The sequence below is a fragment of the Lates calcarifer genome, linkage group LG16_LG22 (genome assembly GCF_001640805.2).
Source record: "Lates calcarifer isolate ASB-BC8 linkage group LG16_LG22, TLL_Latcal_v3, whole genome shotgun sequence".
Taxonomy (NCBI): Eukaryota; Metazoa; Chordata; class Actinopteri; family Centropomidae; genus Lates; species Lates calcarifer.
In genome coordinates, this window is record NC_066848.1 from 18,190,377 (window position 1) to 18,216,165 (window position 25,789).

Here is a 25,789-nt window from a genome sequence, read left to right on the forward strand (position 1 = left end):
AAATTAAAGGACAACTTGCCACCCTGTTGTAGTAAAAAAAATAAATCCCTTTCTCAAATTAAAGAAATGCACTGTAACCCTGACACACCCTGACATGGCCCAACCACACGTCCACGTAGCCCCTTGATCTAAACTGAAACATTTTAGCCATTTTACAGACATGTAGTGTCTATGTAACATTGGATGGTCACCCAGAAATCATAGAACAGTAGTTACATATTACAGCTGTTCCAGACAAGACAGCATATTAAACAGGAACACAAAGAAGCAAAAGATTAAAATAAATAAATAAATAATGATCAGATCAATCCAATTTTCATAATTCTTAATCTCTCTTTATTGCATTAGAACATACATTTCTCATATATATCTATATATATATATTTTATAAATGTGAATTTGTACACTACAATCTTTTATTGTAACATGTTAGAAAATACTCGTAACGCTCCAAAAACATAGCACTAAAAACAGTTACCAAACAATGATTATACATTTCCTCGTTTTGTTTTATGTTTTGTTTTGGCCACCAAGAACAGAAAAACAAGATGGTGGAAATGAAACTGTCCATCAGGAGGAGAGGACCACAGTCAGAGACAGGCGGTTGGGTCATTGCAGTTTTTAGTGTCAGACATTTTGTAATCAAACGGGGACGGGGATGAGGGGAAGGTGGGGTCTATGACAGCAAGTACATAGAGGAGGGAAGGTATGAGGGTGGAGAGCGTGGACTGTTGTGAGCAGCAAGCAAAGCCACATGGGAAGGCAGGGTAACTTGTAACCATCTAAATTACAGACACAGGGCCTGATTGCACAGGGCAGGTTTCCATATTCATTCGTTCATCAGTAACCAGTAGCCTGTTAGATCAGCTGTTTGTAGACTTAGTTTAGTTATCCAAGTTATGTTAGGGCTTAGTGAGTGGAGATTTATATAGTGATAAAATAAAATAGGTTGCACAATGTAGAGATTCGTTGTTACGAAATATTTACTGTCACATACTATTAGCTAATAGAAAAACTAGCTAGCAGACAAAGCTAATGCAAACTTGATAATGCACATGTATGACCAATTCAGATTGAGAAGAGACTGAAAAAGTAACTGACCTGACACATCAAAATGCTGTTTATTTATGATGTAAACTGGTAAAACCTTAAGTTACAGTTTACAAATAACACAATTTATCTCATATTTCAAAATGTTATGCTAATAACATTAGACTAAATGAGCAAAGGAATCCAATTATTCACAGAAGGAAGCTCAGTAGAAAAAATGTTTCCTGCGCTTTTACCCACATGAATGATAACTATTATCCTCACTAATTTCTCCATTTATTCATATGTGAATAAAGTGAACCCATACCTTTTTGGTTGAACTAACCAAGACATTTCTGATTTTTAAATGGTACAGCTTAATTGAGACAATCACAAGTCTGAAACTAGCTAGTGGTTACCAAGAACTTTGGATGGACTTTCTGCACGAACTTAGTGAAGGATTTACAGAGCTGGTGCAGCTCAATCCAGATGTTTAACAGAGGAATCAAATGCAGTGTAGTTAAAACAAGCCAAAAGCAGCAGTTAGGGTGGAGGAAGAGTTATTAAAAGCAGGGAGAGCAGGGTAGGGTAACAGCAGTTTCTTTCTTTCTTTCTTTTTTTTTAACAAGAGTGCAGGGAAGTTTAGCTTTATCACAAAAGACACAGCAAGCAAGTGGAGATAGAGGCAGGTTGATGTGACCAGCATGGGGACAGATCTAGCAGAGAGGCTGAAGTTGGGGCACAGTATAACAATCTAACACACGGACACACACACACACATACACACAGAGCAAGGCTAAGGTTTAAAAACTAGTGATACAGACACAACAACTGCAGGAAGGCAAGTGGGGAGGTGGACAGATATTTGGATGTGGATGGGTGGAGGGGGAGGAAGAGAAAGAGGAGATGTGAGGTATCAAGGAAAGTCCCCCTTTCAATAAGTCCAGAACAAAAACAGCCCTCTGTTTGTTTAGCAGGTAGGGGAAACAAGTGGTGCAACACTGCATAACAACACAGAATGATTGTCCCCTTGAACATACCTCACCTCACCTCCCCTCCTCATGTACACTTTTCCTGTCTTTTTTTTTAACCCTTCTCCTCCCTCGTTCCCCACCTTTGTCAGTGTTACTTTTCAGGGATTTCCTCTTTCATTTCACATGCACACACATACACACAAAACCCTGTGACCATAAAGGACATTTATATATACACATGTACATACACTCTCTCACACACAACACACACGGACACAACAGGTAAACACATTTCGACCCGATAATACAGCTGACTGGTTTGTTAGCAGGAAGCAGAGGACTGGATAGTGCACATGTTAATTATAGCAAAGCTGAAAGCTGGTTGGCCAAGCGCACAGACACAGCAGTCTGTTACTGATATGACAATCAGTGCTACAGTGGCACAATATAGCTGTACTTGTACAAAAATCAATATTTACTATTACAATTTTAAGAATAAGAATGAGACAGCATTTTTCCCCACCATTAGTCCATGAGGTGTTTTCGTGTGACCTCAAACTGTTTGGTCTATAAAGTTAAAATGCAGAAACCAAACAGGAACATTTTAGTGCTCAAATGTTAAATCAATTATAGAAAATTAACAGACAACAATTTTGATCAATTGTTTAGTTACTTATGAAGCAAAATTTGCTAAAAACTTGCTGGTACCAGCCTCTCAAAAGTGAGGATTTGCTGCTTTTCTGCATTTTATATCATTGCAAATTGTATATGTTTGGGCTTTGAATTGTTAGCTGGAAAAATAATTTCAATTTCAATGGTAGGAACAATTTCAAGGAGTTGTTCGTGCCATTTTTCTGTTGATTTATAAACCAAATGATTAACTGGTTACCTGATAGAATAATAAATATAATCAATTAATAATGGAGAAAATCATTACTTGCAGACCTAACAAACATTTCTATAGATTCAAACAGAAAATTTCAGCATATGCAATCTCATTCCTTGCTTATTTCAGGCGCACTGCAGAACAGAAATGTGCAGTCAAAAGGACCTACATTTAAGACATCTCATGTTTCCCTCCTCCTCCCTCTCCTCTTCCTCAGTGAGCAGTGTTGTGGCAATATGATGTTAGGTTCCTAAGGCAGTATCACAGTACAGTCCATAGAGAAACAACAGCAGTACAGAATTACACTGGCCTGCCCAGAACCTTACATCCAGCTCAGGTGGGACACTGATGGCATCTGGATTTTTCTTATTCTTTTTTTCTTTCTTTTTTTTTTAAAGCCTCCAGTCTCCAAAACTGTATGTTGTTGCTAGGCAAAGTTAGCTGAGATTGTTGCTGTTTCCTGTTGTTAAAAGATTACTGAACATTCAAATCAGGACGCAACAAGGGGAAGAAAGATTCTGAGGTAACTTAAAAATGTTAAAATCTTATCAAAATCTCATTTCCTGTGGTGCCCTGGTAGCTCAGCGGGCTAAGGCACATGCCAAGTTCTTGCGACATCATTGGTTTGAAACCTGCTCATGACCACTGTCGCATGTCATGTTCTCTTCACTCCTATCCTATCACACTCCACTGTGAAAAACAGAATATGATGTCCATTTAGAATTAATTATCAGTTCAACCACAAGATTTTTATGACCAGCATCATTTCATAGGATAATTGAAAACTTTAGATTGACAGCGTAGTATCAAATCAGCTGACAACAATTGGGAAGACAATATGGCTTTTTCAATGAAGCAAGTTAGGTTAGCTAGTTTAGCAGCCGCTTAGCCACTGGGTGACCACATTGTGGATTTGATCAGGATGGTCCTGATTTTTGATTGTGTGTGCCAGCAAACGGACAGTGCTGTGTATAAGGTTTGATACGCTTTACTGTATTAAAAACATGTTGTAATCTAACAATTTTTTGTGTGCTTTAACAGTATGGCAACAGTCAACTTTCAAGCAGGCACTAGTTAAGAAGTCACCTTGGTCTCTGGGAAATTTTTCACAACTTCATGTCATTTCATAGACAAAACCATATTTGATTGAAAAAACAATAGACAGATTAGGTGATACTAAAAAGACATGCATCAGTTTACCCAGATAGTACTGCAGATATTAAATCTTATATTTAAAATTTTAACTCCTGCCATTGTGTTGAAACATGACTTACTGGCACCATTTCTGTTTTCGAGTGTGGAGTGTGAAGTGAACCAAAAATACAACAAACGTTTGCAGAGCTGCTACTAGATGTGGGGGAAGTCTCCTGCTGAGACAAGGAAGGACTCCTATTACTACTTCTTGAGGCCTCCAGTAAATTCAGTGGCACAACTCTCAGATATAGGGTTCTGGGCCAGAGCTGGGCCGGGAACCGCCCGGCATGATGTGGGTTGGTTCTGGCACTGAGGTAGCCGATTTCTGATTGGTCTGACATAAGTAAAATCAGCCAGGGACAGCTCAGACAGCTCAGGTTGCCCATTTTTCTTTATGTTGAGATGAAAGAGGTTCAACTATATACTATGACTATTAGACAGTTACCTATTACTAACAAGTGACAACAACTGGAGCCACTGGAGCCTCCCAGGGTGCCAGAGCCAGCCCAAATGTCTCTGGTTTGGGTGATATTGTAGTGCGTGTGGTCTATAGTACAGTAGCATCAACACAATGGTCCAATAGACAGATCAGATAGAAGATATCATACAGATGGTCCAATACAGTTATAGTACAACATCTATACATCAACTATACATTGTGCGTTTTTTTTTTTTTCCTTTGTTATTATTGTCAAGGGGTCTTGGGGGTTAGACTTGGTCACCATTACATCACTGCTGTAAGACGGGGAGGGGGTTGAAATAGTAGTGGGCAGAGCCATAGATAAACGGTGTCTGGTCATTATAATTTTACAGTACCACCAGTGCAATCCTGCTACTTAGCAACTGTTATGGAGGACCATTGCTAGAGTGCAACACTGTCAATAATGTAACATACCAGAGTATGTGAGTTGAGCGGTTTGGCAGTAATAGAGCAATAAAGTAGGCAAGTTTATATTTAATAATTTAGAGGTAGAGTTTTGGAGAACTTTTAGGTACTGTAACATTCAGTAGCTGGAATTCACTTGATTTTTTTGAACATTTTTTCCAAATGACTACAAATCATTCCCACTATATTATAACCTATTTTTAGAAATTTTCTTTATATACAAAGCCAAGTGCTGATAGATATTTTCAAATGTGAATTCACAGTGGAAAAAAAAAAAAAACTTCTGACAGCAGCTCCTCCTCTCAGTTAATTTTATTTTGCTTGCTTCCTCACAGTTTCTTCAAATTAACCCTACAGCTTTTCATAAAGCGGCTGACTTCACATACCCTGTTAGAGAAGAGGCAGCAAGAGGCTGCCACAGTCCAACCAGACCAAACCTTCTGTCTATCCATGGCTCTGGTTCCAAACAAGGTTAGGGTCAAGGGACGCAGTAGTTACAGGTAAAGGGTTCGGTTTAAGGGGTTAGGACACTGAGGAGTTTAAGGGGCAAAGGGTTTAGGGTTAACGGACTAAAGGGATTACAATACTAAGGGGTTTTAAGGAATCTGGATGATGAGGTGTTGAAGTTAGGAAATAAGAGTCAAGGTTTACAGTGATGAGAGATTCATTGAGATACAGGATTTGAGAGATTTATGGGTGAAGAGGACAAGGTTAGTATGAGTCTTATGGGTGGGTAATGTTAGGATATGACCGTGGCCTCCGTAACTATAGCAGGGTCTTCTATGTCAGCTTTACTTTGAACCATCCTCAGCTCCAGCTGGGGTGGACTGGGCCTCCGACCAGGACCAGCTAACTCTGAGGGAGAGAGGGGTAGGTGGGTGTGGGCAGATAGAAATGTAGAGATGAATAAAGATAAACATTTATTTTAAAGCTATATTATGCAATTTAAATGTCAAAATAGTTTGCACACACTGTCACACCTAAACTAGGCTCAGCCAATTACCATCTTTGGAGCTGCAGTACCAGCGAAACCTATACAGCCTGAAGTCGATAAAAGTGACAGCAGCAACAGTTGAGACCTGCAGATGGCAACCATTTACAGGCTGCTGCAATTCTGGCATTTGTTGGCATTAGTAGGGGAAATAAAAGTTTGATAGTGAAACTGGAGAAGCTCATAATTAGACTGGGGTCCTGGATCAGTCTCTGTAGATATGGCCTACTTAGTAAGTTTACAACATGCAGACAACAGGAGATTTGTGTCATTTGAATGGTTGTCAGTTGAGAGTACACATGAGGAATATAAGGATTCAGACCATTACAAATACACGTCACAAAGTCTGTGTGGATTGTTATATTTGCTAAAATGGCAGCATACTGTATCTGTTCCACGAGACAAATGATGGATGTCAAGAATGCTTCAAAAAGGGCTTTTTGTGTGGAGTGCCCATTATGTCATCTGTAGTACACTGTAGATGTCAATCTGAAAATTCAGCATCTCACATGCAGCAGACCTACTGCGTCTTTACATGTCATTCTCTGCATTTAACCACTATCGCTTTCAACAAAGCCATCGCATTCTTTTTTAAGTATAAATTAGATATGTTGGGGCCAAATCGAAGCTCTGGACATAGATAACAAGTTCTACTTTTCATACCGTGGGCATAAGATATGGTCCTCTGGATGACATGGTGCATCACTGAAAAAGTCTTCTCACAGGCCGTCTGAGAGAGAGGGAGGGATGAGAGTAAAAATAGAGTAATGTTGTTATGTTTTATGACTGTATATATGTGTGTTCTTGTCTTTTGGCCACTTGGGTAGTTGTGTGTGTGTGTTTGTACCTTTAGGTCATTAGGGTAGTGGTGTGTCCACGCTAGCAGCATAGCAGCAAACAAATCTCCAGTTCCTACAAAGACAGCGTCCACTTTGGGGACTTCTATTCGAACTCTCTGTGTTGTCCTGCTGCCGTCTGGACGAACTGAACAGCGGAGCAGAGACACAGCGAGTTAAACCGTTTATTAAGTTTGCTTCCACTGCATGCAAATTGAATTCATGTCAAAACTGCATTCCCACAGTTGTCTCACAAACATACATGTACAGACACACACAGCATGCTCTTTCAAACGTCGCCTACCATGACGCTGGCTGCCCAGCGACACCAGGAAGCGATCTCCCAGTCTGGAGGGAAGATCAGAGGAGGTGATGACCACTGTGTCCGGGCCCATAGCATGGAGAAGGTCCATTACCTGCAGACAGTCAGTGAGTGAGATACTGGGGCATGTATATTAATCAGGAGGAAGTGTAGAAAGGAAAGGAAGATTAAATAATACTTCATCTATTACCTCTACAGCGTCTTTCTCTGTGCTGATGTTTTTCCCTGTCAATAACCTAAAACACAAACAGACAAACATATAAATAATTAAAGAGTCTAAAGAGGTCTAAATGAAGACTTATTGTGCAATAAAGTGCAAAATCTACAAGTCAAAAAAAGCCTTTGAAATGTGGAGAAAACACTTTACGGTGATTCTGATGGCAGACAAGACACACCACTAGGTGGAGCAACATGACAGTGAAGCTGGATTTGGGTTGAGTTAACACACAGACACCTCTTAAACTCTGGTTTAATGTTACAGCAGTTCAGTCAGTACAGGGGAAAAACAGGCTACACAAATGTGGAAAACCCCTTATATCTTTATGTTTCTCCATGGTGGTCATTAACATGTTATTCAAACTAAACAGCAGGTACTGGTATCTGAAGAATTTATACCAGAGACACTGATATCAAACTCTTTCACCCTGCACCAGTGCAGCAGGTAAATCTTTACAAAGCAATGTGGGTAGCATTTTATTCAAAATGTTAGATCCCAAGATTTATCTATGCATCTGCTACATTCCCATCCAATGTAACTGTGCAGCCTTTGACCACCTTTAATAATGACATTATACAGATTTACTGTGTTAGTGTTAGAACAAACAGTTTCTACAGGAAAACATATTCTCCTAAAGTATGGAATAAAAACTGTATCTTTAAAACAACTAAACAAGGTTAAAGTGGGGGAGATGAGAGGGGATGAGAGGGACGCTAAGGCATATTTTTCTGTTAATTCTTTCCCAAGTTTCTGGGATCACAAAATGGAGGTATTAGATAACAATATGAGTGGCATTACATAAAGATGAGTTGCGCTATTACTCTGCTAGTCACACAGTTTCAAACTCAATAGGGTGTAGGTAATTTGAAGAAATGTCATGTTGTCATGTAAAACTAAAACACACATTTGCAAAGAAGAAAAAGTAAATAAAAGCACAACACTTGCACTTACTCAGCCTCAAACTGGTTTGGAGTAATAATGTCAGCAACAGGAACCACCTTGTTCTTATAGACTGGATAGAGATTCTGAGGAACATACTGTTGATCGAGACATAAAGGTTAGAGTCTCATAACATCGCATAATGAAAATACAAATAGAGCTCTGAGGAAGAACTACACGCTCAGTTAATTCAGAGCTTTTCTTTGATCTTTGCTTTCATGGTTTTAAATTATGAGCACTAACTGACAGAATATGATCTTAATCCCTGAAAATGCACATCTGCACAATGTAATATATACACAACACACACACATACATACAGACACAAGCACACTGAGTCACTGTGTATATGTACTTCATTCAGACTGCAATAATCCATCTGTCTTGTAACACACCCCCACAACACTAACACACTAAAAACACACACACACACACATATATATACAGATAAAAACACACACAAGGATGAACATTAAAACCCTCCCACACACATTAACGGTACAAAAAACAAAATAAAAATGCATCTACTAACATCAGACATCAACAGAGACACACAACTGCACATACAGTACATAGAGCATAAAATTACAAGTAACCTTACCATAGATCCATGATCACCGAGGACAGGGTCACACACTGAAATGACAAAAACACATTCAGAGTCAGACACCCAGCAGAGACCTGTACAGCTCCAAAAATCATCACATTACATAAACACTGCAGTGATAGGAGGCATGAAACTGGATTTAGAGATGTAAACACATCCAGACCTGCATGTAGAGAGACTGACAGAAAAACCTCCATTACTTAAAGACTTTATTACTACTTTAAAAAGGAGCCTAAAGGCTCTGCTAGTGGCTCTTAGATTTTAATTGATTTGTGGCCTTATTATCACCTTATAAAGTTAATATGGTGAATATGGTGCCAAACAGGTGTTCATTTACAATCAAGCAGATACGGAACAACATTAGCATTCATTTGGAGTCGTGTTTTAGCCCATCTGGTGAATGTAAGTTGAAAAAATCCCTCTCCTTATTGCTTTGTTTTGCTCTCCACTAACTCCTGAGGGGAATATCTGGGTCTTTAGCTGTTAAACGCTCCACTATGTTCATCAGCTAGTTGCAAACTGTTTGGTGCTCGGCAGGTAGTATACAGTGAGTTTATCACAGCATTGTTGCTGAAAACAACTGCCTGCTGCTGAGAACCAAAACAATGACCTGAAAGAGGCTAAAATGCCCTGTAGGCCTGAGGAGAAACTGCAGAATCATTTGATAATTCTCTGTGGGTTTGTTACTATGAGTGACACCTCTTACAATAACATTGTTAATATAAAATAAGAATTAGAGAAACTTTAAATAAAAGATTGCTGAGCACCATTTAGATCTTCAAATATGATACTTGTGCACAGAGTTCAGCAAGTTTCCTCTGCAGCTCTGAGGCTCACAAGAACAGAGCTGGACAGAGCTTCAACTTTTACTCTGTATCCGATAAGAAAACTCCTGCTCTCTTCCTCTGTTAATACCAACAGACAGGTAAATTACATCCTTTTGTCATATGACAGCCACAATATGAACAGTGTAAGAATATCTGGCAACATCTCAACAGTATATTGTAACACAGCTCTTTTGGTACACAACAAAAAGTACTTAGGTAAACACAAGCACATTATGCATGTCACCCTCTGGTTGCTTATTGTTTTGAACAGTGGCAGTAGGTCTTCACTATATCCACTAACACAGTGTCTACAGGCCAAACTGCAACAGCCTTGATTTGAGTGAAACTGATTGGTGAAACGAGAGATGAAAATCCTCCTGGCTAAGAGGAAAGACACCGGATCTTCTCTGAAGATTAACATCAAGCTACATATATCTGGATAAACTCATGAGTTCATTTACCAGGTTATCACTTAAAATGTTTCAATATATTGTTAACTGTTCAATCCTGTTGGGGGATTTTTTTTCACTGTCTCACACAATCTTATGTTTGATCATGGGCTAACCTTGCTGAATGTGGTTTTACTCATATTAGAAGCTCCACTAACTACTATTTCACATATTAACAATTTATCATATGACTATGTTTAATGTCAAAGGTGTCACTCTAAGTGAGAAACTCACAGAGATTTGTCACTCGACAATGCTGTTCTACACAGTGTTTTCTTTTAGCTTTTAGCAATATCACCCCTGTGTCCAACAGCAGGACACAACTGTTTTCCTCAAACACTCTCTGATAAATCCACTGCATGCTACCTGCCCAGCAGCAGACAAAGTTAGCACCTAAGAAACAGATCTATTTGTCAGGGGTTGGTGGAGACCAAAAGAGAGCTACTGTAAGGAGTGTGAATATTGGACTTATACAGTGTGCATCAGGTTGACAGAAATTTAACTGAAATGAATGCCGATGCTGCTACTTGCATGCAGATGTGTAAATTGGCAACGGTGTGCTGACAACTTTTAACAACTTTATGAGCCTGAAAGTGGAATAAGATGACTGCTTGGTCGTCCAAAAACGGCATCTAAAGGTAACTGTTAACTTTGAAGTCATGGGGTATTAAAAGTACCAAGTAGCCTGAATAAACTTCACATCATTGACCAGAAAGACAAAAATTTACTGATGATAGAACATCATGCTGTAAAATCTAAGTAAGGCTTGAATGTGTTTAAAATTTGACATAACCCAACCTTTTAGAAAAGCTTTTAGACTTTGTAATGTCCCTACTGTAGGTGCAACCACATTACATTGATGCAATAAAAACTGCACATTACCCAAACTGCATTAATTAACCTTTAGGAAAAAGTGTCAAAAACTGGCTCCAGGCTGCAGGAATAAGCAATTAACTTCTCATGCGTATCAGTACAGCAGCTCTCCTCCAATCAAAAGCTTGACTTATATGATTGGAATGTGAACTTTGGCTAGAAAAATAAGAACCTGTGCTCTACTTGTGTTTTCTGCATTTCTTATACTGTTCTCTGCTGTGCTTCCATTGAAAAACACATTGCTAGAGTAAATACATCAAACAAAATCATGAGGTTATGGCCTGAATACTTACCATACACCAAGTTGGGGTTGGCTCTCTTAAGCTCCTGAACAATGTCCACCACCATCTCCAAGAAAGATGTGTCTCTGGTATACCCTGAATACAACACACACAGGTGTGACAAAAGCCAGCTATGATTTGCACACAAGTACTGAACGTAAATAGATGGAGATGGATACTGGAGGGATCATTAAAGCAGGATTATGAAGATCAAATTAACACCACACCGAGTCTAAGTGCAGAAAAGTGATCAACTGCTGCAGCTACAGATGTTGTAATTTTAAGCAGTGTTTAAGTGATGAATACCTGTTAAAACATAGTCATAGTGGTGTACGTTGTTCAGTTTGATTCCTTCGTAAAGAACATGGAGCTCATCTGCTGTCAACACCTGGCCTTTCCAATGGGAATAACCTACAGAGAGGAGAGGAGTTATTGTGTTTGCTAAGTTGCTGACTGTGATCCTTTGCAACGCTTCTATTCTACTGACACATGAACAAAAATAGACACACACACATAGTGTATATGTGACAACAGATGCTAGCAGCAGTTAAGTGGTTGGTCTGAACCAACACTCATATCCAACTGTTCCACACTCTTCTCACTGGTACAAAGGTAAATTACAGCAAAAACCTCACATGCAAACTCCAAAAGCTCCATCTTTCTTGGATACAGTTACAGAAACTGGAATCGATTTTGTTTTGATTCTTACTCATCTTGGTGCTTCAGTGTGTCTTCGGCCTGTTACCTGAGCAGTGTCAATGAACTTTGCACAACAAAGAAAACGTTTTGCACTATGGCTCAGGCCAAAGAAAACTGAGTCCTGTTCTTTGTACATGGATCACTGATTCAGATTATGATCCTGAAGATTTAACACAAGTTCTTCAAAGATGGTTTAAAATTAATCTTGAGCTGTTCTCAGAGCAGAAGTGCAGCTTATTGACAGTTAGCTGGATCACGATCAAGACATTTTACGGTGGATCCCATACACAAACTCTTTTTATATATCAATGACTCACTTTCTTAGATTTATGATGAAAGAGTGTTGATATCATTATGATTATAGATGAGAACATAAATAATTTTGATATGCTGTGTAATATCACAATTGAATAAGCTGTCCATATTTTAAATACTGTGAACAAAAGAAGACCATATTGCATTTAATTAGATGTTAAAAATGGGATTTTGTCATTAGAACTCTAAAATCTATTAATGATTAACTGCAGAATCTACTGGAAATGTTCATGCAATTAAAACTGCTTTTTGAGAGCTTTTAGTTAAAGTTCAAACTCATAACAAGCTTATGATTATCACTCATAATCTCTTGCACGTCCATCAGGCAGAACCCACCCCCACTGATCATGCACCCAACATCACTTGATCGGTACTAAGCCAGTCATATGAATACTGATCATGGTTTCAACTTTCTTGCCTTTATTTAAAAATAAAAGCCCACTATTATTCAAGATACCTTCATCCAGAATTAACTAATCAATCCATAAACTGTGTTGAAAGAATCAAATTACCTGGTTGAGAATTAACAGGATTATTTCAGCCTGATAACAGTTTGCTGAATATGTTGAGCCACATTTGAAGAACAGGGCCAAGAACTTAAAATATTCTTAAGAAGTGCACATAAGCGCGCACACGCACACACACACACACACACACACCAGATACTGTGGCCTGGAGCCACAGTATCTGGTCAACCAGGAACAGAGGGGGGAGGACGAGGACACAGACCCCTCTGCTAACAAACACACCTACATTGTGTGGGGAGGAGTGTATTGAGTTTGCATATGTGCGTACTTGTACATCAGGGTATATGTGTTTGGTACTGTATGTACTGACGTGAATGCCAATGTAAGCATGCGCTAGTGCACGTCTGTCTGCGTATGACATGTTTGCTGCAGGCCGATGATGTCGCAGCTTCAGGTGAGTCACAGCCAGGTCACGTGGTGGGGGGTTCTGGTTGCTAAGCAACAAGCCGGGAGAAAGCCAAAGGGGCTAAGAAAGAGAGATGAGCAGTCAGAGCGCTGTGTGTGTGTGTGTGTGTGTGTGTGTGAGAGAGAGAGAGAGAGAGAGAGAGAGAGAATGAAGGCAAGCCTACAGATAAGAGCTGCTTCTGTCGTCATCATTTGCTGCTGTCGCAATTCACAGCGCCTGCTGCTGTTTACTGCTGCGTCCTGTCGCTCTCTCTCCACTCCCTCCGCCTTTCTGTCCTTCACCCGCTGTCTGTCTCTCTGATTCATTTTTGTCCTGTCTCTCTTTCTCTCTATTCACGTTCCCTGTCCCTCTCGCCAGCCACCCCTCTCCCTCTCAGATGCAAACGTCTTCTTCAATATGTCACATCAAATTACACACTCTCCTCAAAGGAACTGCAAATGTTAATTTCCAATATGCAAGATCTGATTAAACTAGCACTACAGTCTGAGGCATATTTTTTTGTTAAGGTCACTCAAACAAACATGATTTACACCGTACATGTGTTGTACTGTGTTTTTGCCACTGATTTTTTAATTGACTTTATCCTCACCGTCTACCGTCTACTCTGTATGTGGGGCGATAAGAACAGTGAGCACTAAACCGATGGTTAGATTAGACATTCTTGCCTGTCTTCTGGTCAGCTCTTAAACAGAACTTAGATTTTGCTGGGAGCTCACAGGAATCCCATCCAGACTGTGGTGAGACAGACAGGACGACTGCATGAAAAACACAACCTCTTAATTCATTTCAATGGGACTGTGAGGGTGCTGATGCAGAGGGCTACAGAAAATGTCAACATGCAGCACTTCTGGTTTTTTAACAGCGTGTTTACTTGGAGATCATAAAATCATGCGCAGTATTTTGGCCTCTGGTAAGTCTCTGTGAGTCTAAACTCATCGATCTGTTACTCAAAGTGGTCTTCCTGAATAGTATATCACCATCTCTCCAGTAACAAAGGCAATTCACCCCTACCAAAGCAGCCCCTTGAATTTTTTTTTTACATGGGTTGCATTTGGTCCAAATGCCTGGCTTAAACACCCAAATGGCTCTAATGTACTAAAATGGTATTTTGAGAACCACTGACCAGGGTACTCATCCAAATCATCCAAAATGGATTTCTAGGTAAAATCTTCAAAATGATGTCATATCTGCCTCATCCAGCCAGCGAGTATCCTACAAAAAAAACCCCAAAAACAAATATAGTCCCCTTGCCCTACCATCCTTACCTGAAGACAAAAGCCAAACCTCACTAAATACTGGAACGTCAATCAACTGCGAATAAAATATCCTGTACTGAGTACTATGTAGCAACCTTTGGAAAACATGACACAAGGGAAAAACAAGGCTAAACACAGAAAGTGGCAGAAAAGGCAAAAGTGCTTGTTCACAGATTGCCCACACGTGGAGATGAAATTGTATCAATCAGACGTTACACAGCTTGCTGACTTTCTTCAGCTTAAAACTGAATGCAGCTGAGTCAGGGGTTATTACATGGTAGAGCTGCACGATTAATCGTATTAAAATCGTGATCTCGATTCAGAGCTCTATGCGATCTCATTTCCAAATGACAACGATTCTGCTGCGTTTTCATCAGGGACACCTGCTGCATCAAAACGAACGCTTCTATCTCCCTCAGCCAATGATGCGTCATTACACCACATGATTCAGAGCAGCAGAAATTCAAATAAACCTGGCGAGAGCGAGTGAGTGAAAGTGGCTAATGACAGTGTGAAGCCAGACGTTGTGTTAGGACAAATAAACACAGCTAAATGAATCCAGAAGGAAACCCTGCTGATGGCACTGTGCTTTTGACAAAAAAAGATTAGCTAGTTAATTCTACCATTTTCTCTTTTTCAATTCTTTCTCTCTCTCTCCCTCTCAGCTCAACCAGGTTTTCTGCAACTTTATAATATTTCAGCAGTGGCAGTAATATTCCTGCAGACAGACTCTGTCAGCTGGTTTTAACTTGTCTTATCACCAGTAGTTTCTGCTTTAGATGTGTAGTTTCTCATGGTGGGCATGCAGCTGTCAGCAGGCAGGTAGAACTCACCTGACACTGGAGCGGAGAGAATCAGAGCGAGTCATTAAGTATCTAACTGTAAAGTTAGTTTTGTGGTTTGGTCATTTTAAGACAAGATGTGGTTGTAAAGTTTAGAGCCTGTCACACTGTTGCTGCTGCAGTGACTGTGTGTGTGAATTCTGAGGCAGCTTTAAAAACAGTCGATATTTAGGGGCCGGCCTTTAGAACCTTACACAGTTTATTACCATACCTGACGAGCTCCCGTAGACACAAGGAAATTACAGACTCCATCAACTACCACTTAGCCAAACATTCAATTAAATTCAATCCAATTTTATTTATATAGCGACACAGCAGAAGTTATCTCACGGCACTTTTCATATAGAGCAGGTCTAGACCATACTCTTTAAGATATGGCCTGTCCTATATCAGGGACCATTATATTTTCTGTTCTGCTTCCTAGTCTATTGGGTAAATGAGTGCAAAGAACAACAGAATCGTGATCGCAATTCTAAGCAAAAAAAAAAAAAAAAATCATGCAGACCTAGAGTATATTATGATTACTTATATTCTCAAACTAAACCAAATGAAAAACTAGACAGTCTTTACCACTACGCACTGTTATACAATAGAGAAAAGCATTATTAACTAAATACTCTGTATAAAGGAGGGCAGAAAGCCTGAAATGGGTCAGTCGGAACAAATGGAAGTTACTTCTTCTACACAGGTAACTGGCGGGAAAAAAGAGAAAAGCGCAATTCACTTTTGTCTCTTGGATTCCACTTATCAACCAGCCAGAAAATATAGAATGGGATGTTTTATTTCATAAGCTCACCAACCAACCAAAACATTGGATAAGCATATAGGATAAGCCACCAGCCAAAAAAACTTTGTCATAATGTGCTGATCCTGTGAGGATTTCTGAGTCTGCATACTGCTTGTATCCAATGTGAAGCAACAAGCAACAGCTGAGCAGATGTGTTTGTTTTCACAGCGCTCAGCTGATTCATTCTTCAACTTCAGTTTGCGTGAATAACATGAGCTGAGGCCCATCAGTGCAAGACAGGGGAAAGACACACTGCAGACTTAGTCATTCACGGGACTTGCAATTAGATCAAAATATTGCGAGTGGATGCGACATGCAGGGATGATGCAGACACCTCCTCTGAGGCAGTCTGTGACAGGATGCAACTTAAATCCCAGTTTCACAGTTCATGGAATATACAGCATTTGCTGTATATTTTATACATTTCAGTCATTCTGAGTATATAGTTTGTTGATTATTATTGTGATAATCAACAATAAACACAAGGAAGATCCTTCTGTGAGAGACAGTCAGAAGGAGGACATTGCAGGATGGAGGTAAACACTTATTTTATGTGGCAGAAGGTGGTGTTACAGACGTATTTTGTTAGCTGTGAAGGAAAACAGGACAAAAGAAGAGGATCTACATTTGTTCTACTGATTTCTGGATATATATTTAAATAGAAAATGTTCACCAAACTAGCTGGGTGAGGTTTTGTTGTTCATTAACATACTATTTTTGAGCACAGAGTATAATGGTGTCATTGCATTAAGTTTCATTGAAATGAGATCAGCAGCGTCTGAGATGTCCCAGGACTGACAGGGAGAGAAAGCCCACATAAATGTGAATGGAGTTTCTGCCCTGCAGCTGCAGTGAAGCTGCTGACCTCCCCAAAACTTGGCTCACTCATCTGTTGACTCGTCAGCCTAAACGCGGCCACTGCCTCGACGACAACCGTCTCTCTAACGCTCACTAACACCTCATCACGACACCAGAGGCAGTGACTGACTCATACACACCCACACATGCCAACTAAAACAGGCACATACGCACACACATACTCGCTCACAAAGAAATCTGCTGTTTCATCAGCTTTACCTGTATGGTTGGAGAACTGGACAGAGTTAATGGAGTCCACCTCAAAACCTAAAACCTGGAAATAGGAAACACAGAGGAGACAGTTCAGGTGTCAGGAGAGATTCAGAGTAACAGCCATATTTGCTATAAATTTGACAGCTTGACTGTATTTTAAGCGCAGTTGTACAAACATATCACACTCCTCCACACACAGTCCACAACTACAATCCTGTCCAGTAATAGGACAGGTTTTTTCTTCTTCTTCAGACTCTGCTTCAGCTCATTCAATACAAAATAAAATGGATTCTACAGTTTGAATAGGTTTATAATATTATCAATACTGAAAGATATAGTCCTTTTAACATAGTGCCCAAATTGCAAGGGTTCAAAAGTAATTGGTCACTTGGCTACTACATGTTTCTTAGGCAGCTGTGTGTCATTTTGCGACTCGGTTTTGTGCCTCTTCGTGGTTATTTTATGTCCCTTTTTTGGTCCTTTCGTGTCTCTTTGTGGTAATTTTGCATCTCTTTTCAATCATTTGCACTCTTTTTAGTTGTTGTCATCTCTTTCTTGTCATTGTGTGTCTTTTAACTGAGCTCTGTGACTTTCAAACAAGAAAAATGAGTTACTTCATACAGAAGCTCTGGCCCAGAAGCCCCCTGGCATCTCAGGCCCCTTAGTCTGTGCCTGGTCATTGCCATGGCTCAGTAATCCATCCATGCTAATAGCCATCCCTCAAATACCATCACATTACATGATGGTGGTAAAAACTCCACTAACCCCTGCCGCGATGTGTGGGTGGAGGTTAAAACAACATCCTCTCAGTTTAACTTCAGCTGAAATCTGTAGAGTTGGTTACAAAAAGCAACTCCTGGTGTCCTCTCCGGTCTCTGTCTTTCTTACAGATATTAAAAAAAAAAAAAAAAAAAAAAAAAAAACAGAGAGACACGTGACTCATCCATGTGCGCAGTCAGTTGTTATCTGAATGACTTTATTTAATTGGGCTAAAGCAGGAAGGAAGCAGAGTGAATGAGGTCTTTGTTCTTTTCAATTGAGTGTAACTTTGAGATACTAGAATCTGCTTTCAGTGGGGACAGGCAGTGATTCCCCCTGAGAAAAAGGAGCATAGATATTAGCTTTGACCTTGGAAGAGCTTGACAATGCTCCTGCTATTGCTGTCTGACTAATGAAAACACTCTAAAGTGAGGCATATGTTTTCTGAAAGGTGAGATACTGTATTTGTATCACCAGCATGAGGCATTCAGGAAACATGCTGAGCTCTCAGCAGTGTCAGAATACAGAATATTACACCATTTCTTAAAAGTCAGTACTGCAAGAATACACTCCTGGCAGACACACAGAGGCGTGAATAATGAAATTCTATATATTCCTAATCTTAGTGATTTCTCTCAATTTCCAATGGGAAAAAAAAATACATTTTCCCTCCTCTACAAGAGTGGAAATTAAGTCCTACTCAGTGAAACTTCAAAAAATGCACTGGGAACTGAATAAAAATTCCCTCCCTAAATAAGGTCTTATATAGTCTAAATATTAAATAACAGTGGTATATAAACTTAATCTCCAGTTTATTTGGTACAGCTAGCTAAAACTAGCTAGTTGTAGTTGTAATGCACTGCAGTAACAGTGCATTATCATTTGAAGAAAGGCTAATTTGAATTTCTCTTTGCATTTACTTCTTTACTTCAAATATCTGCAAAACATGGAACTTGCCAAGTGGAAAGACAGTTGATTTTGAGATAGTTTGATGCTAGCTTATTAAACATTTACTCAAAGATATATTTGATGTTTCAGAGTGTTAAACAAAAACGCAGTCGACAATTTTAGAAACAGAAACATTTAATGCTGGAACAACCTGTCTCTTACAACATGTTCCTTTGGCTGAGCACGAAGCAAATTGTTGATGTAAAACTGTATTTATGGCCTTCTGATGTACATGGGGCTAAGAATATGTTATTTAGGTCACATCCTTTCTTGCTGTATTCTTAAGCCTCAAGTCACTGACACAGATAGGCTGTTTACAATGCTGCTGACTGGAAAGCCTCCACTCAAGCATCGTCACAGACTTGAGGAGAGGATCTAAATGTGTTTAGAAAAAGTAAACATTTTGCCTCTTTGAAGAAACACTTAAAAACAAGAGGAAACCCCTCTCGCAACAGACAACTTAAGAGTTTAATTAACATGTGTCACAGTACGAGCTGATCACATCTGAGTCAACACAAACTCTATATTTACTGCATCGTGACTTAGCTGTCAGAGTCCCTCAGCTTTGTGTTAGCTCCTGTACCTTCACTTTTAATTTGCACCATATTAAACAAATGTCTATGTTACTCAACACAAACAGACAGACATTTTACTATATATTCAACATCAACTTATAGTATGTTTCTGATGTTAAGGGGTATTTCACTGCTACAGAGGCCCAACATGACGTTTTCAGATTACTTATTTTGTTTCACTAACAAAAATAAGTCAACTGTCATCTATCAAAATATGAGACGATTACAAAATAAAATAACACATAAGAAAGAATGTACTGATGTACATATGCTACAAGCATGATATATCCTTATACCCACGAAGCACAAATAATGATGTACAGTTCTGAGGTGCAGGCTGGCTATATATTGATTCCAAAGAGTAGAAATAATCACCACAGACAGGCTTATCTGCATATCAACAATGAGGAATTAGTCATTTTCTCACAGGGCATCAGTCTCCTCTGAAGGACATTTTGAGCATTAGCATCAGTATCTAAAACTGAATGAGCTGCCAGCTGGAACTTTTGTGATATGATGTAAAAAAAGGTTGCACTGCACTTTTTTTCTTCACCGAGCATGGACTGTAACAGCTTTTTCTTGACAGTAAAAGCACAAAGATTCACCCAGGACAGCAGAGTAGCTACATGAGCACCTGCAGAAACCCATGTCAGCAAATATCTGAGCAGCTGAAGCGCCCTTAAACAAAGATAGCATCCCTGCTGGTTCCAGGGATGCTGTTCTGTATGTGACTTCAGACTGCAACTAACAATTATCTTCTAACTGTCTTATTAATCTGCCAATTATCATTTTGTCTTTAAAGTGTCAGAAAAATGCCTACTATGAATCTACAGTGACTTCTACACTACATGTCTTGAGAATGATTTTGAAACTCAAAAATATTCTTTTATACAACACTGTGAAACATGGATAAGCAGACAGTCTTCACAATGGAGAAGTTGGAACCAGTACATTTTTGGCACTGTTGCATAAAAACAACTTGGGGAGCCAGACTAAAAGTACTAATACTCAGTGAATTTCTCTCAATATAAATACCTATAAATGCTTAAATCCTTATTTTTATTGTGCCAGAGGGAAGCACTCATACTTAAACGTTGTTTCTATGTGAAAGCTGAATCTATCCAGTCTGGCTCTGAGGCAGCCTGTCTCCATCTTCAATGACGTCATTAGGAGGAATCCTGTAGCAGCCAATCTGAGCCCTGCTTCTTCATACTGAAGTCTCCTGCCTCCTGACAGGCCTGAGACGCTCTGTCCTGACAGCACAGAGAGAGGGATACCCTGCACGCTCGCTGACGACATTATCATCATCACCACCATCGCCATCATCATCTTATCCCTTATCTTCAACACCAACTGAATCATGTTTATTACTCTGAAAAATGAGAGCAGCTTCTTCACTGACCTGTGGGCTTTCTAAGTCTAAATTTAAAACACTGTCTGTTTTTTTTTTTTCATGTCCACAAGCATCAGTGGAGACTCATTCACAAATATACTGCAATACTCACCAGCCAAATACACTTACAATACTGTAAAATTACACTTATCTACCTGGCATCTATTCATGCTATATCTCTCTGACTGGATTTGACTCCATCCTGGTGTGTTTACATCATTATCCTTCTTAACATCTCATTCAAGTTTGAGCTGAAACGATTTTATCTGCAACTATTTTGATAACTGATTGATCATTTATGTCTATTTTTCAGCAAAAAATGCCAAACATTTGATGGTTTAATGGTTGTGAAGATCTGTAAACTGAACATCTATTAGTCGAATATAAAAGGCTATTTATAAACATCACCTTGGACATTTTTAGTATTTTCTGTTGTTTTACAGACCAAACGAATAATTGATTAATAATATTCATTTTTTAAAAAGGCAGATCAATTGATAATAAAAACGATAGTTATTTGCAGCCCTATTCAAGTTAAAACATGGTGCCTGAAGGGTTTGTCTCTTTAAATGTAAGACTGAATAACACCCATCAGTGAAAATTACAATGAAAAATAAAGCCAGTTTCATTGTTGGAATAAATTGAAATAAAGTGAAAGCAACTGAGAGACATTTCTGCATGACTGGTTTAATTTCTCACCAGAAGAACCGTGCCTAAAGATATCACAGCATCTGTAAGACTCAAACTAGTTCATTTAAATTGTAAACTTCTACATTTAGCTGCATCCAAGACTATATGAGGTTTTAAATTTGTGCAGGTTAGCCTGTAAACGGACTAAAAAGACTTCAGGGCTGAAGTCTTTATTACCAATACTGTCTCAATAATAAAAATCACAACTTAGTATATAGGTAGTTTAAAGATGAGATGAAAAATTACTGGAGCTGTCAAATACTTCCTTACATATCAATATTTGGTGATTGTGAAAGTGGTGTTTTTTTAATTATTCTTTTTCAGTACAGCTAAGACACTTGATACTACTGTTAATTTAGCAATAGAATCACTATCTTTATTTGATTTTATTTATTTGTAAGAGACACTGTGCAAGGACATTTTATTAAAGACAGTTACTTTAATATGTATATATCTTAACTGTAGTTGGTTTCTTTCTTGCGCTGCTGTAAAAAATTTAGACAGTGTTATCTATACCAACACCCTGACAAAATGCATACTGATGTGGACACGAGGGGAAAAATATTGGATACTGGTGTCTTTAAAAAGCCTCATGCATCACAAGTAATGTTGAGTGTTACAGTTAAACTGTAAGCAGCTCAAGTTCAGGTTAATATACTAGTTAATATCAGTGTCTAGAGTAAGCTTTAGTTAGCTACACTAGTAAATATTATTTTAACATTAGCCTGGTACAAACAGGCCTTAATCAGGCGTAGTGGCTGAACATTAGTGGCTGCACTGAACCCTGGTGACATGCATCAAAGCCCAGCAGCTATTAGGATAACCACAAAATACATCCCGGGGCACAGCAGGCTAAAAATAGACTTGGCACTTCTCACAAGAAGTGACTGTCTTTCAGGATGATGGGACATGTACTGTCGGCCTACACAAGCCTCCCCATAAATACTCACTACCACGCTGCTGCTCGTGTAAAATATTAAACTATAACAATCACCAGTATCGTCATTCTGCAATTATAGCACCAAAGCAATCACTGGTATCATACTACTGTCAACATTAGGGATCATAAAAGGAAATGACTATCACTTTCATGGCCAGGAGGAGCTAATAACCTCTGTGTCCTTTCACAGAAAATCAAAACAATGGCTTGTTTTGAATGCACTTGCTCTTTTTGGCTCCTTATTCTGGTGGCTATGCCTTCTTGTACAGCACTCCATCAACTGTACCTTTAGGGAAGGGCTTTATTACTACTCTTTATGCATGTAATGACTCAACACCAAAGTCATCTGTTCCTATTATTAAACTAAAGAACAAGACACATGTTGAGCCACTCAAAAGCTGCACTCAAGAGCTCTTCATCTGCAAGTGCTTTACAGTCCAAGTTAAATGACTGATGCCTGCTACCCTCCCTTTTCTTCAGACGACCCTCTGATTAGGGGTTAAAATCACAGTTACTATTCATTGTCAGAGAAAACAAACTGAAAATCATCATCCGTTCTCTTCACTTCTGTTGGCTATTGTGGTGAACACCTTGAGCTGTCAGCCATCTCAATGATTAACTGTGAGATTAGCCATAAACATAAGGACTCTGTTCTTGCCAGGGTCACTTGCAGCTTAATGTGCTATAAAATAAGCACTGATTTACAACTATGTTTAAAGTGTCCTAATGTCCTAACAAGTACATGACAATAACTTATGGCACTGTAACATTACATTAGAATTAAGTTAGCAGATTTACACCAATAATAAATAACAGTTACCAGCTAAAGATACTAAAATAAAGATACTGCAATAGTAAAGGTAGGTTGCTAAGAGATTCAGAATTTCTGCAAGTCTGTGGTTTTGCTACCAAAACTTTCACTGAAAAAGAAAAAATATCTTTGATAAACCCTCTCCCCAGTCTGGACAAATGTATCCCCCCACCCCCCCACCAGTACTGACTTGTGCTTATCAAGTGCCAGAAGCTGGACTTGTCCATGCAGATATTCCCTTACAAAACATAACCATTACACCTGTCTGCTTGTTTGTCTGCTGCTATGAGCAACTGATGGAAACCTGAGTGGTGACTGCTTAACAGGCTGACTTCTGGGTCAGACTTCCCTCTGACCCCTTATATTATCATTAACTCACTTTTGCAAACCAGGTCAGTGAATACTGTAACTGACAGTCTAACCGAGGACTTACTGTACAGTGACCAAAAAGAGTGGAAAGCTTTTCCCACACAAGCGTTATTGTCATTCCCACCACTTAAGCAGGGGTCATTTGATTAACACCTGGGGGTCCATTATCAGACACAACTCTGCCACCTCTGGCGAACAAACTAGTCATTAACAACGTCGAAGTTGGCATTTATCATTAGTTTATATAGCACATACATGTTTTCTCGTGATGGACAATAAATCCTCACAGAATAAAACACCTTGCTCCATCATCGGACACCCTCAATGACTGGTGACGTGCTGCAATTTATCCCTCAGATAACGAGGCTCCCTTTCATGAAAAGCCTAAATGTGAAACATCGTAAAGTAAACAAGAACACGTTATTAATGAGCTTGATGATCCATATTAAACATCTCTCGGTGAGACGGTTTGTGGGGGGAACTGGATTTCGCACGACACCTGCCTTGGCGTTTGTTGCTTGACATCTAGGTTACTATACGGTTATTTTTAGCTTTTCACAGCACGTCAAGAAATAACATGATTAAAGGCCTTTAACAATTAAACAGCGGGGAAACTATAACTAACGACGGCCACAAATGAACTCATCCAGCGACGGTTTAGTAGGCGGATGACCGATTAATGTTAGCAAAGATTGTACGAACTTTGTACGATGTAATTAGCGCGTATCGTTACAAAACTCTGCATTTACATCCGTCAGTTTACTGTTGATGGAGAGTCGCAGTCAGAATTTGTGGGTAAAGGGGAACCAAGCGTGTCAGACTGGATCGTGTCCGATAACGGGTGTCTCGCCGCCCGCTGTCCGATAATGGGTGCATGCAATTTGTATTTACCTGTAATGGGAAAGAGGCGCTCTTGTTGCCCACATATCCCCGGACTACATGGCTCTGTATGGACAGAACACGGCATTCCATGGCGGCTCCCGGTCAGCCGAGGAGAGATGCAGATAATCCGTTATTTCAATGATAATCACGTCTGCACATAACAGTACGAAGATATCAAAATTCAAACACAACGACAACGCCGCCGGTTGATGAGAAGCAACGTTAGTTAGCTTGCTAGCTAACCAGCCGTGTGTCACAGGCAGGATGGCGGTGTGTGTGTGTGAGCGCGTGTGGAGGTTGTAACTGGTGATGTGCGCTGTGATGGGGAGAGAGGGGGGGGAGGGAGAGAGAGAGAGAGAGAGAGAGAGAGAGAGAGTGTGTGCGACCCCCCCCCACACACACACAGTGTGGGTAACGGCCTTTTAAACTGTTATTAATGTTGTCATTAACGTTTCGCCAGCTGATTATCCAGAAAAATATGTCACGAGTTGACTAGACAGCTCGGGGGGGGGGGGGGGGGGGTCGCGTGCAGGTGCAACACTGAAGGACAAAAACACACACACTCACGCACAATGCACGCACGCCGGTATTCTGCACAGGCAATCTGAGTGACCGCCTAAACCAGATGACGTCACTACAGGGCCAGTGAGCGCATCCTCCTTCAAAACAGCTGGATTTGTATGAATGTGATTAACAACTCTCTTATATTGTTGTCACAATCTTTCCGTCTCTTTATATAGCAATTTAAAAAAGCCTTTTAGATTAATTCCTTGGTCAAAATATGTATATTCCCCGCCGATCTTTTTATTTTATTTTATTTTTTTCGCTGTTTTAAGGATGAACTTCGGTGCTGCGCTCAGTTTTCTGTGTCTGTTTGCGTCTGCAGCTGTGTGACTCACACCATCTCTATCACAGAGTCGTGACTGAGGGGGGATCTGACTTGGCAAAGACTGCCTCTGTCACCACACAACATATCCGGCGGTGAGAGACAGAGTGCATATAGATAAATATAACAAGTAAGAGAGACAAATCACAGAAAGGGGGAGAGGGAGGGTTTGAGGCATGGAAACAGAGAGGTAGACAAAGATAAATGGATCCAAATAGAGAGATGTTGAACTGACAGCTCCACCTGCTGTTCACTGAAGCACTGACTGCACAATGTGATAATGCTTTAATTGCAGGTCACACACACACACACACACACACAC

The 25,789-nt window shown here is 39.7% G+C and overlaps 1 protein-coding gene across 1 annotated transcript; it reads right to left on the reverse strand.

Annotated features, from left to right (window-relative positions):
- Positions 1–310: 310 nt before the first annotated feature.
- Positions 311–24,899, reverse strand: pdxkb (pyridoxal (pyridoxine, vitamin B6) kinase b). The gene is made up of 11 exons (XM_018660870.2): positions 24,591–24,899; positions 17,221–17,275; positions 11,618–11,722; positions 11,324–11,407; positions 8,876–8,910; positions 8,287–8,372; positions 7,309–7,354; positions 7,101–7,212; positions 6,808–6,944; positions 6,624–6,690; positions 311–5,824 (listed from the first exon to the last, which is right to left on the reverse strand). The coding sequence occupies exons 1-11, from the start codon at positions 24,669–24,671 to the stop codon at positions 5,709–5,711; spliced, it is 924 nt and encodes a 307-aa protein (XP_018516386.1). The 5' UTR covers positions 24,672–24,899; the 3' UTR covers positions 311–5,708.
- Between the last annotated feature and the right edge of the window lie 890 nt (positions 24,900–25,789).

Coding starts and splice junctions, on each gene's coding strand:
- pdxkb (XM_018660870.2), bottom strand. CDS start 24,671: ATGGAATGCCGTGTTCTGTCCATACAGAGCCATGTAGTCCGGGGATAT. Junction 11,723..17,220: donor CCAGTTCTCCAACCATACAG/GTAAAGCTGATG, acceptor TCCTCTCTGTAG/GTTATTCCCATTGGAAAGGC. Junction 11,408..11,617: donor CTATGACTATGTTTTAACAG/GTATTCATCACT, acceptor TGTTGTATTCAG/GGTATACCAGAGACACATCT.